Below are 16,018 nucleotides of genomic sequence, written 5' to 3'. Positions count from 1 at the left end.
CCAACTTTTATTTATGAACGTAAACTTTTCAGATTTATTAGATCTTGTCATTTTATTAATAATTTAATTAATTTCAAATTTTGTCAGTCATCAAGCTGAGTAGAAGTTAGCAAGTCTTTGCCCTGGGGTATTTGTTTATTTTAAGTGGTTAATAAGGGGTCACTTTTGATGGATGGGCCTGGACATCCATCGTGGGCCCAAATTTACCTACGCCTCAACTTCGGGTCCCCGGAGTGTGTGCATGTTAAAACGTGAACTTTGGCCAGCTCATAAATTCAATAGCATTTATCATAATAATTTTGTCAGAAGATAGTGTTGAGGGACATGCTTGGTTAAAAGATGGATTAATGGAATAATAATTTATAATGTTGCTTTGGAAATTAATCTCCTCTGTCTGTCTATAAGTATTTAGGAGTGGGTGTTCCTTTCACAATCCATACATTGTGGTAGTCGATGTTGACTCGCAAAATAACATAATATTAGTTTTAAAAAATATTAGTTTTTGGTTTGATTATAAACTAGTCATAAGTTGTTGTATTTCTTTTGCAATCATAATTAATAACAATGCATGAAAAGACTCATAGACTGTTGATAAAGCGAAAGAGGTATGTAAAAATTGTAGTAGATGGCGTTCGATGGTTTCTGCCTATGTGCATGGGAGACAGACGTAAGGTTATATATGTATGTATGTTAAAAATCGGTTATTTTATCGCTTTGTAATAATAATGTTTAATTTTTAAGCCACACTTTTCTTGGTACTTTGAAAGTTTTTCCACGATATACGAGTATCTACTGATAGACCATCTATTTCATGTGTAGATACAAATATTGGAAGTCTGAAGGAAATATGAAGTGGTCGGTAACCTACATAAGAGCGAAACCTCTCGTGATGCCCACAAATAAATTATCTATGAACGAGATTGGCTAGTTGCTGCTGATATGGATTGGAGAGTGCTCTATTTCGTGAGTTGGTTAAAGGTGTAATAAATTACATTAAAATCATTTTCCTGCGTTTCGTTAGAGTAAGTAATGTTTATTTCTAAAGAAGTTTATGAAGAATATGTATAAATGTAAAATTATTTTGAAATCCATCTGCTGGTTTGCACCATCAGGTGATCGGGAAGTTCGTTTGCGCCATATTAAAGAAAAAAAAAATGGTAGTGGCCTGCCATTTAGAATCCACCGATCGTGATCGCCAGTTTTCAAATCCTACCGATTCTTATATGATAACAATAATGAGGATAGAAATTACCAGGAATAAAATAAAAAAAAAACATAAAAAACTTAAGTTAAGAAAGAAATAAAATAAAACTAAAGTAGAGCATACTCCGAGCAATATCACCGAAGAGTTAAGCTCTCGATAATTTTCAAGGGGCAGGAATCTTACAGTAGACTGAAATATCGAAGCGATCACTAGTTCGGAGCGCGATATTTATCATTCACCATGCTATGATGGCTGGATTTATGGGAAATAATCTTTGGTAAACGCGGCCAGTTTAAAATGTATGAAAATATATTTTAAAGTTTTATACTGTTGATAACAGAAGCTTAATAATTTAAACGATAGTTCCTTTATTCCAAAATTAATTTCATATTTTGAAAAAGTTTTAGGTACCTAATATTGTTTTGCCTTAAATATGAAACTAAAGGTGTGCTTCAAACTACACTACAAAGCAGGAATGTTTTAACCCTAGAGAGATAATCTACGTCTTTGAGACGCACGGCCAACACAAATATTGCCATCATTTTTTTATTTCGCATCGTACCGTTCTGTCCTTCTAAGTTATCCCAGTGGCCGGGCAGACCTTTCGCGAGACGGCTGTGTCGCCCTGGTAAGTACAATAGTTACGTAGATACAGGGATGGCATACGTTCGAGAGACGTATGATTATCCTTTGCGTAACTTTTGAACCTCATTCCCAGTAGTAATAATTCGTTTTATTTATCGTTTTTTTTTTTTTATATTTTACGTCATTTTGGTAGTCTATTAGAATGGCTGGACGCGGGGCCCTTGATAACAACCAAATTGAAAAAAATATTGGAGAACAGTGAAGATGAGATTCTATCAGAGAGTGACAGTGAAGTGGAGGATGACTTGAATCAAGATGACGTGCAGAGTAACACCGAAGACGAATTTGTTGATGAAGTTGCTGCTGAAGTAATAGACTCAACATCGGAGGAATTGCATGTCCGTCAAAAATAAAAAGGATGTCGAAAATGACATGTTATAAATATAATAAAAGCATTTGTGGTGAACATAAAACTGATATATGTAAAGGCTGTATCTAAATGTGATTTAAACTTAAAACTTGTTGATTTTTTATATGAAGCTGTTAATTAGTCCTTATTCTATAATAATAAGTAAAAAAAAAATGATTTTATATTTAAGATTTACATAATTACTCAACAAAGGAAGACTTTATATTTTTTTAGTTATTTTGTAAGAGGTTAACAAAATTTCGTTGTTTTTAAATTATATTCATTTCCTAATTGTAATTATGTTTTTATTTGTCGTAGAAAACCCGTAACTAATGATTCAATAACTTTTTAAAAGGTTATTTATGGAAACTTGTCCCATAGGCACTTATAAATGCGAATACGTCTCATAGACGTATGATTATCTTGACCGTAGGTCAAAATAAGATTATCTTTCTAGGGTTAATTTCCCTAATATAATAATATGTTATAGAGACTCCTTCAATTTTTGTCGTCCCTGTGCATGTCTTTGTGTACCACTGGTCTGAAAGAAATCATCCTTATATTCACCCGCAGTCTTGTGAGCTAAAGTGTCCTTGCCGTTTTGACGTGGTTGAGTAACAAACATGCACACAAACATTCGTATTTATATTATTGTACCTTATATATAGTAAGATGATCTTTTCATAGACTAAACACCGCACTTTCTGTAGCTTACATATCTGCTGATCCCACTATCCCTAGCCAGCTGAGCTGAGCTGGTGAGGTGACAGCTTCATCAGGGTACAGCCGTGTTTTCATTAGTCGGTAACGTATGACGCGGTGGGGGACTAAATCTTCATTTTTGACGTCCCATGGGTCACTACACGGATAATGATTTGTGGGAACTTACTGGATGTGGCATAGATACAAGGGAGATGAAAATGGAGTCAATGTTTTGAGGGTGGGATAGATTGTGGTTATAACATAATGGACATCGTTTTCTGATAAGGAACAATGTCATAGACTCAGTTCATTATAATTTTCACAATTTTGTACTAAAGGAAAATGTTATAGTATTTTATTTGATATTGTAACATCTTTCTTTTAAGAACTGAAAATCATCCAATCATATATTTTAAAACCTAGACTGGTGTTAACACCTAGACTAGTGTTGCATTAATAAGCTACTAAATAATTATTATGAGGAGAGCAAATTGGTAGATAACTAGCTAAGAATTTTACTAACAAACTCATAATTTGTTAGACTACACACTCCTAAACATACTTTCAATATCATCACAATCACAAGATAGGAAACTATTACTTATTTTAAACTGAAAATTTCCAGATGTCGCATCCAGCGCCACTATGTTCCAACTTGTCCCTCTCACGGAGTAGACGGGGGACGGACTAATGTTGATATATCGGCCGGCGGGCGGACGGACAGACGCGTACACACATCTTAAATAATAAGGATGCTGTACCACCTGTATCATCGTTTATTTATGGCTGGTTACCCTAGTTTTTTTGCGGTTTTATGTGATATTTTTTTTTTAGTTAGAACCTCTTTAGGAACGGTAAACATGTAAAGAATATGCTGGTGTCGTTGATTTCATTTTTGGGTGGCTCTCTTTTTGGGAATATATTGTTATGTATTAGGACGAGTTTGATACATAATGGACCTTTATAAACAGCGCAGCAGTAAGCGGACTTTGACCTGCAGACAAAAGTATCTTCGTTAATAGTACTAGAAGATAATCTATGTGTAGCATACATATAGTTATTTATTATATATATTATATCAAATCTCTCTGTGTAATGTGATTTAGATCATCTTACCATAACATCAACAAAAAGTTCAATAATACTATCTTTCCAGTCAGCGAAACCAACATGAAATCCCTTTTTTTATAGAATAAAACAATAACAACAAACAAGCTGATGGATCACTTGATATACACAACACCAGAGGAGTCACAGTTTGTTGCCGGCCTTTTAAAAAGTAAAACGCACTTTTCTTAAAATTTTGAAGGTCGTATAAGTTCGGAAATACGCCGAAGATAGTTCATTCTACAGTTATCGCTTGCTAGGAGGTCGTATCTGTGATAAAACATACCAACGAGACAATAAAAAAATAAATTACAACAATTTTCATCATCCAAAAGTGTCGGTTAACACCTTCAAAGGCTTATAGCTGTTAATTAATATGTCTTGACTTATAAAGTAGCTGTATGTAATCCATCATAGTTAACACGTACGACTCTCGCACAAGACACGTATAGCTCCGTGGAAAAATTGTCTAAAAAAAAGCAAAAAGCTAATCGCGTGTAATCCTTGATAAGTGATCGCAAATAACTCGACGCAACTGGAAAAGTGTGGGCAAACTTGGGACTCTGCGGGATCAGGAGCAAGGAGCAGGACAGTGGTACCAATCAATAATACCAGAAAGGTCAGTGAAACCACCACGTTCCAAAAATTCTGAACATTGGTATAGCCTCATCTCAACCAGCAGGCATAAATAAGAACAAACAAATAGCCAGTTTGGCCCAAAACTACCAAAACAAATACCATATGTTACAGAAATAAACATTATAAATTACGATATCGCCGCATCATCAAGTAAGCGATCGTGATCTTGATTCCGGCACACACTGTCAGCACGTCCGTCACAATCATCGACGAACGTGATAAATAGACGGCGGCGACCGAACGTGATAAATAGACGAAACTGCTGACACTACACATTCCATTGTCCACAACAATTACGTCACCAAGGGCTACGGGACCGACTCATCAACAAAGACTGCAAAAATTTGGCTGTCAACGATTGAGAAGGACAACATCTACTGGCCTTATTCGACGGGTTGTCGCCTTCACACTCAACGAACGAGATACATCAGGACCAATAACACCAGTGGTTCTACACACGCCGTGCATGCTACACCACATCCCGACTACAGCAGGACATCAGCGGAACGTCGGAAAACAAAACACAGTATTTATATAGAGTGATATTATATTACGTATATTACTAACAATAGATCTTGTTAAGTACAATAACATACTAACACTTAACCCGTAAGAAAATATATATATATATACAACATTGTAACAACCCAAACACACACAAAACAAACTTTCGACTAGATTTTATTGACCTTAAATAATAAAATTTTAATTAACAACAATGTCTGCCACCAGTAGCTCTCGCGGTAAGCGCTCGGCAGTTGTCGTGGTAACGTCACCGTCTCCCGTCAGGGAGCCGGGAACGAGCCTTCCACGGTCCGGGGTGGCGTCGTCGTTGACTCCACGGATTTCGGGGCATTTAATGGCCGCGGCAGTGACGTCATCTGCAAGTGAAGGATCCATCAACTGCTCGCCTTCCTCTAAAACCCAAGCGGCAGAGGCTATCCAAAAGGTCGAAACATGGGCGCAAGCCGAAATCCTCTCGGATGACGAGGCCTGGGACTTCAGGACTCAGGATACCTTGGATACACAGGGAAGGAAAAGCATGTTGCCCGGAGATGGACGGCGCTCGGGCATTGCAATGGACATGGCGAACAAATATGCCAACGAACTACTGCAGCGGGGAAAAACGGCTCTGGAATCCGCCAAAAACATGAATAGGGAATTCAAACAAACAGCCATAGAATGTCTTCAGTCCCTGTACGAGACCTGTCTCGCCCTCTCAGACTCTCGATCTCGGCATATGTTAAGCCTGGAGAGGGAAAAGTCACGCCATGCTAGGGAAATTATCGTCATCGAAAGGGCCCATAACAAGAAAATTGCTGAGGTAACCAAAGACCTGACCTCAGAGGTAGCATTGGCCCGCAACGATTTAGCGATGAATCTCGAGCAGACAAAGGCCATTCGTTCTTGGCTGGGCTACGAGACCCTGGAACCATACAAGAGGATAGAGGACATTCTGAAATCCACCACGGAAATAAAAACTACCGTTGCTAGGTGGAACCATTCCCGAGATTTGCCTACCAAAACCCTGACAGAAGCTGAACTCCAACCTCTGAAAGATCAGCAGACTAGGTTGCTTCAAACAGTGAACACATTGTCTCAGCAACTGGATGAACTTCGCAGAGGTCAGGACAAGGCTTTGGAAAGCACCACCACTCTCCAAACAATGAGTGAAGAGATACAGGTTTGGCTGAGTTCCCGTGAGCAAAGTGCCTCGACAGAAAATACCACCCAGAGCCAGCAAAGAATTGAGGAGGACCTAGTTGGGGTAAAAAAAACCCTCGAATTACTGGCAGATCACATCAAGGATCCTCCACCACAACCTCATCTACCCCAGCTTAAAAAGGATCTTCAGCCTATCACCGAGCGTCTGGATGCAGTATCTTCAGAACTGCGGACAATGAGGCAGCTTAAAGAGCGAACGCCTCCTCCACCTGCGCCAAGTGTGTGCACGGAAATGGCATTGGCAGATATTGTCAAACAAATCCAGAAACCTACGTACGCGCAGGTGGCATCCAAACCATCCGTCCCCAGACCGAACCACACCCTTATCATAAGTTCAACAGACCCAAAAAACACAGGGGACAATGTTATTGAAAAAATAAGGGTAGCCCTAGACTGCAAAAAGACGGGAGCTAAAGTGGAAAAGGTGAGAAAGGCAAAGAACCAGAAGGTCATCTTAAGCTGCGGTACCAAAGAAGATATGAAGTTAGTGCAAAACCAGGTCCAGAAAAAGGATGATCTCAGGGTGGAAGTTGCCAAAGCTAGTAACCCACTGCTCCGCATAGCAGATGTGCTGTCCTATCATACAGATACAGAGCTGGTGGAACACGTGCTTGCTCAAAATAAACATCTTCTGGGTGATGTCAACATGCAGGACAGCATCATAAGGGTGAAATATAGGAAAAAGGCACGAAACCAGCATGAGTGTCATCCAGTGCTAGAGTTATCACCAAGTATCCACAGGCGATTCCTGGAAGCTGGAAAAATTTACGTAGGGTTGCAGAGAAGACCTGTATACGACCAGTCCCCACTAGTCCAATGCAACAAATGCCTGGAGTATGGCCACACCAAAACGGTGTGCCAGGCTAAAGAACACCTTTGTAGTCACTGCGGAGAACCGCATATGTGGGAAAAATGTCCAAGCCGACTCTCAAATAAACCGCCATCATGCAGGAATTGCTTGAGGATACAGGGTGTGAGCACTGACACCGCACACAATGCCTTTAGCGACGTCTGTCGGGAAAGACAAAAATGGGACGCTATAGCACGATCTCGCATAGCGTATTGCTAAGGTTGACCAGGCGCAAAGAAGTGGGACTCCCTCAGGTTTGAGCAGCTGCAGAATGCACATCATCCAAGCAAATCTGCATCGCTCTAAGCTAGCAACCATTGAATTAATACAAGCGGCGACAAGGAAGGGTATATCATTGGCTCTTGTCCAAGAACCTTATGTAGGCAATACCGGTGAAATGAAACAATACCCTGGCGCAAGAATAATTCAATGCACCATTAATCGACAGAAGCCTGTGAAAGCGGCTGTAATAGTCTTTTCGGATCGGTTGAGGGTTGTACACGATCCTCAGCTGGTAACGGAAACCGAAGCAGCTGTGCTGGTGACTTCAGGTAGCTTGCAGCTTGGAGTGATATCTGTTTACCTTGAGGGAGATCAGGATATAAATCACAATCTAGTACGTTTAAAGGAATCCATACCAAAATTAAGAACAAAAAACCTCATCGTAGCTGGAGACGTGAATGCCTGGAGCCCTTGGTGGGGCAGCAGCTACGAAAACCAAAGAGGAGCAGAGTATAATTCGTTCCTCAACGAGATGGACCTCCACATACTCAATACAGGAGATACACCAACATTTGAAGCACTCAGACGGGACCGATTTTACACAAGTATAGTGGATGTTACAGCCTGCAGTACATCTTTGCTGGCTAGAGTTGAAAATTGGACAGTCGACAGGGGCCTTACAACTTCCGACCACAATGCCATTACCTTTGACTTGCAGTTGCAAAAGGAACTGGAAATTATAAAACCGGTAACAACGCGAATCTACTACACCAAAAAGGCCAACTGGAATCAATTTAAATCTCAATTAAGAACTTCTCTGTCAGAGAAAAAGATAACTCCACAAAAAATCATGAGTGTCCAATCATCTGGGGAACTAGAAACCATGGTCACAGCTTACATCAACGCCATCACAGAAGCATGTGAAAAAGCTATTCCCAAGATAAGGGCGAAGAAAGGAAAAAGTAAGCCCCCATGGTGGACAGATTCCCTGGAGGATCTAAAGACTGATGTGCTTCGAAAAAAAAGGAGGATAAGGAACGCAGCTCCATCTCGTAAACAATTCGTCATTGACGAATATATACAGGCAAAGGAAGCATACACGTCAAAGGCAGATGAGGAACAAACAAGAAGTTGGAAGGAGTTTTGCACAACTCAAAAGAGGGAAAGTATGTGGGACGGAGTGTACAGAATCATCAGGAAAACAACAAAATATCAAGAAGATGCTCTCTTAAGGAACGCAGAAGGAGTGACCCTCAGTCCGGCTAAATCAGCGGAACTGCTGGCGAAAACTTTTTACCCTGATGATTCTGAAAATACCGATGACTCCCACCATGCTGCCCTTCGGAAACTAGCGGATGGGAGAAACCTTGATGAAATGACGGAGCTTTCGGAGAATGATCCTCTCTTTACTCAGGCTGAGGTGGATTTAGTGCTTAATGCACTAAACTGTAAAAAAGCCCCAGGAGCTGACGGCCTGACGGCTGACATTTGCACAGCAGCTATCCAGTGTGAAAGGGAGCTGTTCCTAGCCATAGCCAACACATGCTTGGAACGAGCACACTTCCCAACACAATGGAAATCTGCGCACGTCATAATACTCCGGAAGCCAGGCAAGGAAGACTACACCCATCCAAAGTCATACAGACCAATTGGACTCCTATCCGTATTTGGCAAAATAGTGGAGAAATTGATGATAGGAAGAATCCAGTGGCACATCTTTCCAACTTTGCATAAAAACCAGTATGGATTCCTTCCTCAACGAGGAACAGAAGATGCTCTCTATGATCTGGTGGAACGAGTTAAAACGGAGATCGATTCCAAAAACATCGTTATATTGGTATCGCTAGACATAGAGGGTGCCTTCGATAACGCTTGGTGGCCTTCTTTAAAAAAACAACTAATAGCCAGGAAGTGTCCTAGGAACCTGTACGCCCTGGTAGACTCCTACCTCAGTGAGCGTAAGATCAAGGTTAATTATGCCGGAGCCAGTAGCGAAAAGGGGACGAACAAAGGTTGCGTCCAAGGGTCGGTAGGGGGACCAACCTTCTGGAATCTTATCCTTGATTCGTTGCTTCACAGACTCACAAGTGAGGGGGTTTATTGCCAGGCGTTCGCGGACGACGTGGTTCTCTTGTTCTCAAGCCATAAGGTAAGCGTCTTGGAGCAGTCTGTAAACAGTGCCTTGGAAATAGTAACGGCCTGGGGGGCTAGTAACAAACTTAAATTCGGGGCAAGCAAAACTAACGCGATGCTGCTGACAAGAAAGCTCGCTTTTAGCCCTCCAGACCTTTACATGTCGGGCACCAGGCTAAACTTAGTGGACCAGGTAAAGCTCTTGGGCCTTACCATTGATAGAAAATTAACTTTTAAGCCCCATATATCCGAAACGTGCAAAAAAGCCGCAGATATTTATAAACAGCTAGCACGCGCGGCAAAAGTGACATGGGGTCTAAATGGCGAGATAACGAGAACAATCTACGTCGCGGTCATTGAGCCAATTGTGCTTTACGCTGCGAATGTATGGGCCCCAGTAACCGAGCTGGAGTTGATTAAAAAACAACTAAATGCTCTCCAGAGGGGATTCGCACAAAAGATCTGTAGAGCTTATCGCACAGTGTCGCTCACGTCGGCAACGGTATTGTCAGGTACAATCCCACTCGACTTAAGAGTTCAGGAGAGTGCTAGTTTGTATCGAACAAAAAGAGGATTCTCTCAAGACTACCTACCACCCGGAAAGGAGCTCGAAAGGGATGTCCCTTACCTGGACCAGCCACATCCCTCAAAATTAATCTCAATAAATTATGAGCTCCTGGAGAATGATGGCTCGGGATCCTCTCTCATCAGTGACATTGCCGGCCCTCATATTTACACAGATGGCAGCAAAGTTGATGGAGGAGTCGGTTCCGCCTTGACTTGGTGGGAGGGGGGGCGCGAGTCAGCGTTTTCCAAATTTAGTCTAGACTCTTCCTGCACAGTTTTTCAATCCGAACTGTATGCGCTGAATAGAGCCACCAAAATGGCAGAAGACAGTAGAGAGAGTAGAGTAAATATTATGAGTGACTCTAGATCCTCACTCGATGTCTTAAAAAACCCCAAGGTGAGCCATCAGTTAGCCAAAGGCATAAAACGGTGTATTGAGAACATCAGGGAGCAGGGGAGAGAGATTCGATTTTACTGGTTAAGAGCCCATGTTGGAACGGCTGGAAACGAGAGGGCAGACGAACTAGCCAAAGCCGCTGCTAAAACAAAAGATAACACCACGGCAGACTACTGTAAAGTACCCATGTCCTATGTCAAAAAGAAAATAAGAGATGAGACCATCCGAAAGTGGCAGGACAGGTATACCACCTCCACTACTGGGCAGGTCACGAAGTCGTTTCTCCCGAATGTCAATGAGGCATATCGTTTAGTGAGATCGACAAAATTGACACCTGCCCAAGTTCAGGCGTTGACTGGACATGGAGGGATCGCTGAGTACCTGCATCGGTTCAAATTGAAAGAAAGTGCAGGTTGCGAATGCGATTCAACTATCAGTGAGTCTGTATGGCACATTATTCTCGACTGTCCTCGCTTTCTGGCCGCCAGAACCAACCTAGAACATCAGATCGATACAAACCTGGATGCCTCTAAACTGAGCTCTATCCTAACTGACGACACTAAAAGACCGCACTTCCTGGAATACATAGATATCATCTTTCGCAGGGCGGCTGAAAGAAACAGCACGCTAAGAAACAGAAACCCAACAACAACCAACCTGGACAGTCAAACAAGTTCGACTACGGCAGTATCCGAGATTTCCCGTGCAACGATAACCAATCTACCTACAATTGGTGAACGGCAAATTCTCCTTCATGGGGAACACGGTGCCAAGGGTATACGGATTCGGGGAGTTGCCTTGTTTATGAGTACCGGCAGCGAAAGACTGGGGATCGCCTTCTGCAATACCGCACATCAGAAATGGCTAACAATCTCGCCAGGCCTTGCCTCCCTTCTGAATGGCAGCACTTTTAAAACAAGCATGAGGCGCAGAGTCTTCGAAGCACTGCCAGAAATAAAACTGGTGGGTCAAAGCTGTCGACTGTTGCGAACGCGCAACAAAACAATCGCAATGTTTTCCGGCGTTGACGCGATGACCTGCTTCGAACAGGCATGTAAGGTGTTGTCCGGTATAGGCAAGTGGGGTCAAGTAGAGGGCGTACAGTCAAGGGTTATCAGCGTGGATGCTGCAGTGGTGGCTTCCGAGAAGGGAAAGATAGCGGATCTCATGGGCTGTGTTCAGGCTTCCGAACATCATGAAGTCATCGTTTATGAGGACAGGGGTGAAGACCTTAGCTTCCTCAGAAAAACGGTCCAGGATCCGCCAAGCGTTGATTCCTTAAGTGGTTCGGAGCGTTTGCAGCAAAGGTATTTGGAACAGAGCGCTCTGCAACAACAGCAACGAAACGCTGAAGGGCAACACAAGGAACGAACCTCGCGAAGTAACCTGTGGGCAATAACATCAGCCATTTGCACGGCTGCGGGTATTATTTCATCACCCTTCAGAAGGGGAGCGTCCGGATCCGCTCGCGGGGGAAGTAGCGTCGCTCAAGCACATCCTGCTCAATCCAGGTCACCACCAACAAGAGCTGCAATGGGTCATGTCCGTCCGCCGAAGCTTCGCCATGCCACCACACCTAGGGACCATATCATAAACGCTTTCCTCGAGTTTGTCGCAGTAATAGAAGCAACAAAGCAAGTCAATCAACGAACTTGCAAAACGATCCTGCAGGCTTACCTGCAGGGTAACGAGCTCATACTGAATGATAGACTCGAGGCAGCGGAAGCAGTCATATACGACAACAGTACGTCGAAAGTATTGAGAGGAGCTTCGATAAGTCGTAGTATGGCAGCTTACAACGCTACCGCAGGATTTGTGTCTCTGGACGAGAAGGAGTCGGATCAACGCGGAGTTGTGAAATTTAGAACTCCTCCCGAAGACTCCTTAGTGGTGGTTGCCAGGTGCACCAGGATTATGCTGGACGGTGGGATTTTGGAAATGGCAAAATCCATTTCTGAGTCTGGGCCAGACGGCGTTCTCTTTGGGAGTTGGGACACCCCGACGTTTCACTGGACAAACGGCGTACCAGGATGCGGCAAAACTACCTGGATAATTGACCAATTCGAAGCGGAAAGAGATTTAATCGTCACCACAACAACTGAAGCGGCAAATGACCTGAGAGACAAACTATCCTGCCGAATCGGGGGATGGTCAAATCAAAGGTCCGAACAATGGCGTCCATTTTGGTGAATGGATTCAAAGAGCAAGAGAGCTGCCATCGAATGATGGTAGATGAGGCTCTCATGAATCACTTTGGGGCCATTGTGATGGCAGCTAGAATAACTCAGGCTAAAGAAGTCCTGCTGATTGGTGACGTGAATCAACTTCCCTTCATTGACCGCGACAACCTCTTCCCCCTTATTTACACCCGCCCTACGCACATCGTGGCTATAAGCCAAGAACTTCTCTGCACTCACAGAAACCCAATGGACGTAGCATATGCTCTTGGTGCCGTGTACCGAGGTATTTACTCGGCAAGGTCGAATGTGAGATCCCTTGAGTTAAAAAGCTTCTCGGGAGCGCAGATCCCAAAAACTTCACCGAACACGTTATACCTAGTACATACCCAGGCAGAAAAAGAGTCCCTAAAAAACCAGGGATACGGTTCAGGTGCGGGATCACGCGTACTCACGGTGCACGAGGCCCAGGGGCTATCGTTCGCGGCAGTGGTAGTTGTGAACACAGCGCAGAGGAGACAGCGGATACACGACAGCGTACCGCATGCCGTCGTAGCTATATCTCGTCACACTGACAGCTGTGTTTACTACACGGATGTCAGTGACGACGCGATCAGCAAAATCATCAGACGAGCGGTGGGTGAGAGTGAGCAGGGGATTCGGGACTACAATCTGAAAATGGCCATCAGGAATAGGGACGCGACGGTTATCGGCGCTCTTTTGGGCGGGGAGGGCTCGTTTAGGGCTTGAGTTCTGTTGCTGGGACGATGACGTTACCGTTTTTTATTAAAAACTGTCTTAATGTCGTGTTATTGCACTCACTATGAGTGTAATAACATAAAATTAGGGTAAAAACGATTATATTAACATAACTACTTTGTGTGTGTTTGTTGCAAATGTATGTATGAGTAAAATCCGTAATAATAATTATTGTAGATGTAACTGTATTTATAAGATTGATGACAAATTGCGCTGGCACTGCTGGAATCGACTCACTGCCGCGTGAGCGGAGACGTCATGCATTCCTAAATGCTCTACAGTCGGTGGCGCTGTGGGCTGGGTCGCTCCGTTCCCTACATAATGGTCGATCGGACCGATTGCTGGCCCACAAGTCATGCTCGTGAACGGGTGCCTTCTGCTGGAGCAGGTCGGCTCACTCACCGTGCTGGTGGGTTGGTCCTGCAGGTCCAGTGTAATGCAAGTTATGTAATAGGATCCTATGTATTATATAAGAATAGTTGTATTGTAATATTTGTGGTTGTAGTAGCATGTAATCCTTTTCGTAATAAGTTCTAGTTTTTGTAAATTATAACTAATTGTATATTTGTATAACAAGGGCACGGACTCGAGTCCGTGGAGATTAATTTATATAATATATAAAAAAAAAAAAAAAAAAACCACCATCTCCAGAAAAATTAAAAAAACATCGCAATCTTTCTCACTAATTTCATTAACATCCATCCACTCAAAATCATTCACATACATCCACACTCACACACCAGTAACATCCAATCTCACTCAAAACTATCGCAGGCCACAATTTTTCGCCATCTTCCTTCATAAACAGGGATCATGAGCCTTACCCTTTTGCCATAAATCTAGTCCTCCCCCTCCCCCGCGCTACCCCCATCCCCCCTCAGGCCGCGAGGTGGTTTTGAATGGAGATTGAGCCAATTAAAGTAATCGCCGTAACAGTCGACGCTGCCTTGGATTAGTTCTGTGGAGATGAAAACTGTGGAGTCGCTGTTGGTGTTAGGAATATTTTTTGGCAAGTTTGTGTGTGGTGAAGTTTTTTGAGACATTCTGCCAGTGAATAGTTATGGTGATATTTAATTGTTTTGTTATATTTGTATATATAGTTTGAATAATTTGATTTCAGATTTTGATTTTTAATTTACAAATTGAAGATTGTAACGCAATACAATGTACTGAACCAATTTTCTTAAATAACACATACAACAATACAACTACCATACAAGAAATTTTACAATAAAGTCTTCATATATCATACAACATACTTCTACTATGTATTTTATGCGTAGATAGTTATTTTCATCGCCATTGTTAAACATCAGATTCTGTCAGCAGCTTCAAACGCTTTCCCGTTTGATAAAAAGTACTACCCAAGTCAGCTCATACTACATCTATGTACCAAATTTCATCAAAATCCGTCCAGTAGTTTCAGCGTAATTGACGGACAAACATCCAGACATCAAACAAACACACTTTCACAATTATAATATTAGTGTGATTTACATTTATCAGAATCAATAAAATAGCATCACTTGACTAAACTTTGATTACCTCAAAATAAATCATAATCTGAATAAATTAAAATACCCAAAAATATCTCTAGTCCACACAGCGACTCCACTGCTCCCGCCCCGCAGGATTAGTATCATACAATACAAGCAACAACTGAATCCTTTTATTTATTGCTATTTATTGTTATTGCATTTTCTCCCATTTCTCTCCTCTAATATTGTCTTGGCATAAATTTTGCTTAACGCTTTCAGTACGTTTCAGTGTTTTAAATATTATTGCTAATTAAAGTTTCTCTGCATTTCCTTAAGCTTTTATGAGAAGACTTTTGAGTTGTTTGAATAATACTTTTTTCTTAGTATTCCTTCTCCATGTGAGAAGAAGATACATTTAGCTATGGGACAGTTACATGCTGATGGTGACGATGATGTTACAGTGGTTGCAAGTACGGCAGTTGAGTTCAAGGTCATAAGTAGGTCAAAGTGATTTATTTTTTTTTACAAAAATGATTTTCTTCTATGTCGTGGGTGAGTTTACAAACATTCAGACCCGAAACAACAATTCGTTTGTCCGTGCGGAAATCGAACCCGCTGCATGTTGCCCAGCCACCGCACTAACCGTGCAGTCGATATGAATCGATTTGTTTACATGCCTATTAGTTTTGACTAAGTCCGCGCAAATTCTTGACGAACAAACACCAAATCTCCTACTCAGTTGGACTTGCAACTACTGGAAAAATAAATTTCATTGTGTTAGTTACACGAGATACACGTCAAAAGGAATATTTTGAAGATACTGTGTTATTTTGACGGAAGGTTTACCTTTTGCTTAGTCGATCTCATGACTACTAAACCAGGAAGCCAATCAAAATGCGCAGAATTAGTAATAAATTAATTCTTCAACCTAACCACCCTCAACATAGAGTCTTATTATGTCTGTCTGACTCTACATCGTGGCATTAAACGCTCTACCGAGTATTTCAAATGATTACGCAGATTTATTCGGGGTAACAGGGCTCACTATTATCGTCTCTACGTAG

At 42.1% G+C, this 16,018-nt stretch overlaps 1 protein-coding gene across 1 annotated transcript; it reads left to right on the top strand.

Annotated features, from left to right (window-relative positions):
- Nucleotides 1–7,492: 7,492 nt before the first annotated feature.
- On the top strand, nucleotides 7,493–12,730 carry LOC126912159 (uncharacterized). The gene has a single exon (XM_050702930.1). It carries the CDS (start codon nucleotides 7,493–7,495, stop codon nucleotides 12,728–12,730), a length of 5,238 nt encoding a protein of 1,745 aa, XP_050558887.1.
- Nucleotides 12,731–16,018: the final 3,288 nt, after the last annotated feature.

Source organism: Spodoptera frugiperda, chromosome 23 (assembly GCF_023101765.2).
Source record: "Spodoptera frugiperda isolate SF20-4 chromosome 23, AGI-APGP_CSIRO_Sfru_2.0, whole genome shotgun sequence".
NCBI classification, from domain to species: Eukaryota; Metazoa; Arthropoda; class Insecta; order Lepidoptera; family Noctuidae; genus Spodoptera; species Spodoptera frugiperda.
This window is presented reverse-complemented; position numbering and strand designations above follow the sequence as displayed.

What these genes read in the sequence shown, in the direction of transcription:
- LOC126912159 (XM_050702930.1), top strand. Translation starts at nt 7,493, where the DNA reads ATGCACATCATCCAAGCAAATCTGCATCGCTCTAAGCTAGCAACCATT.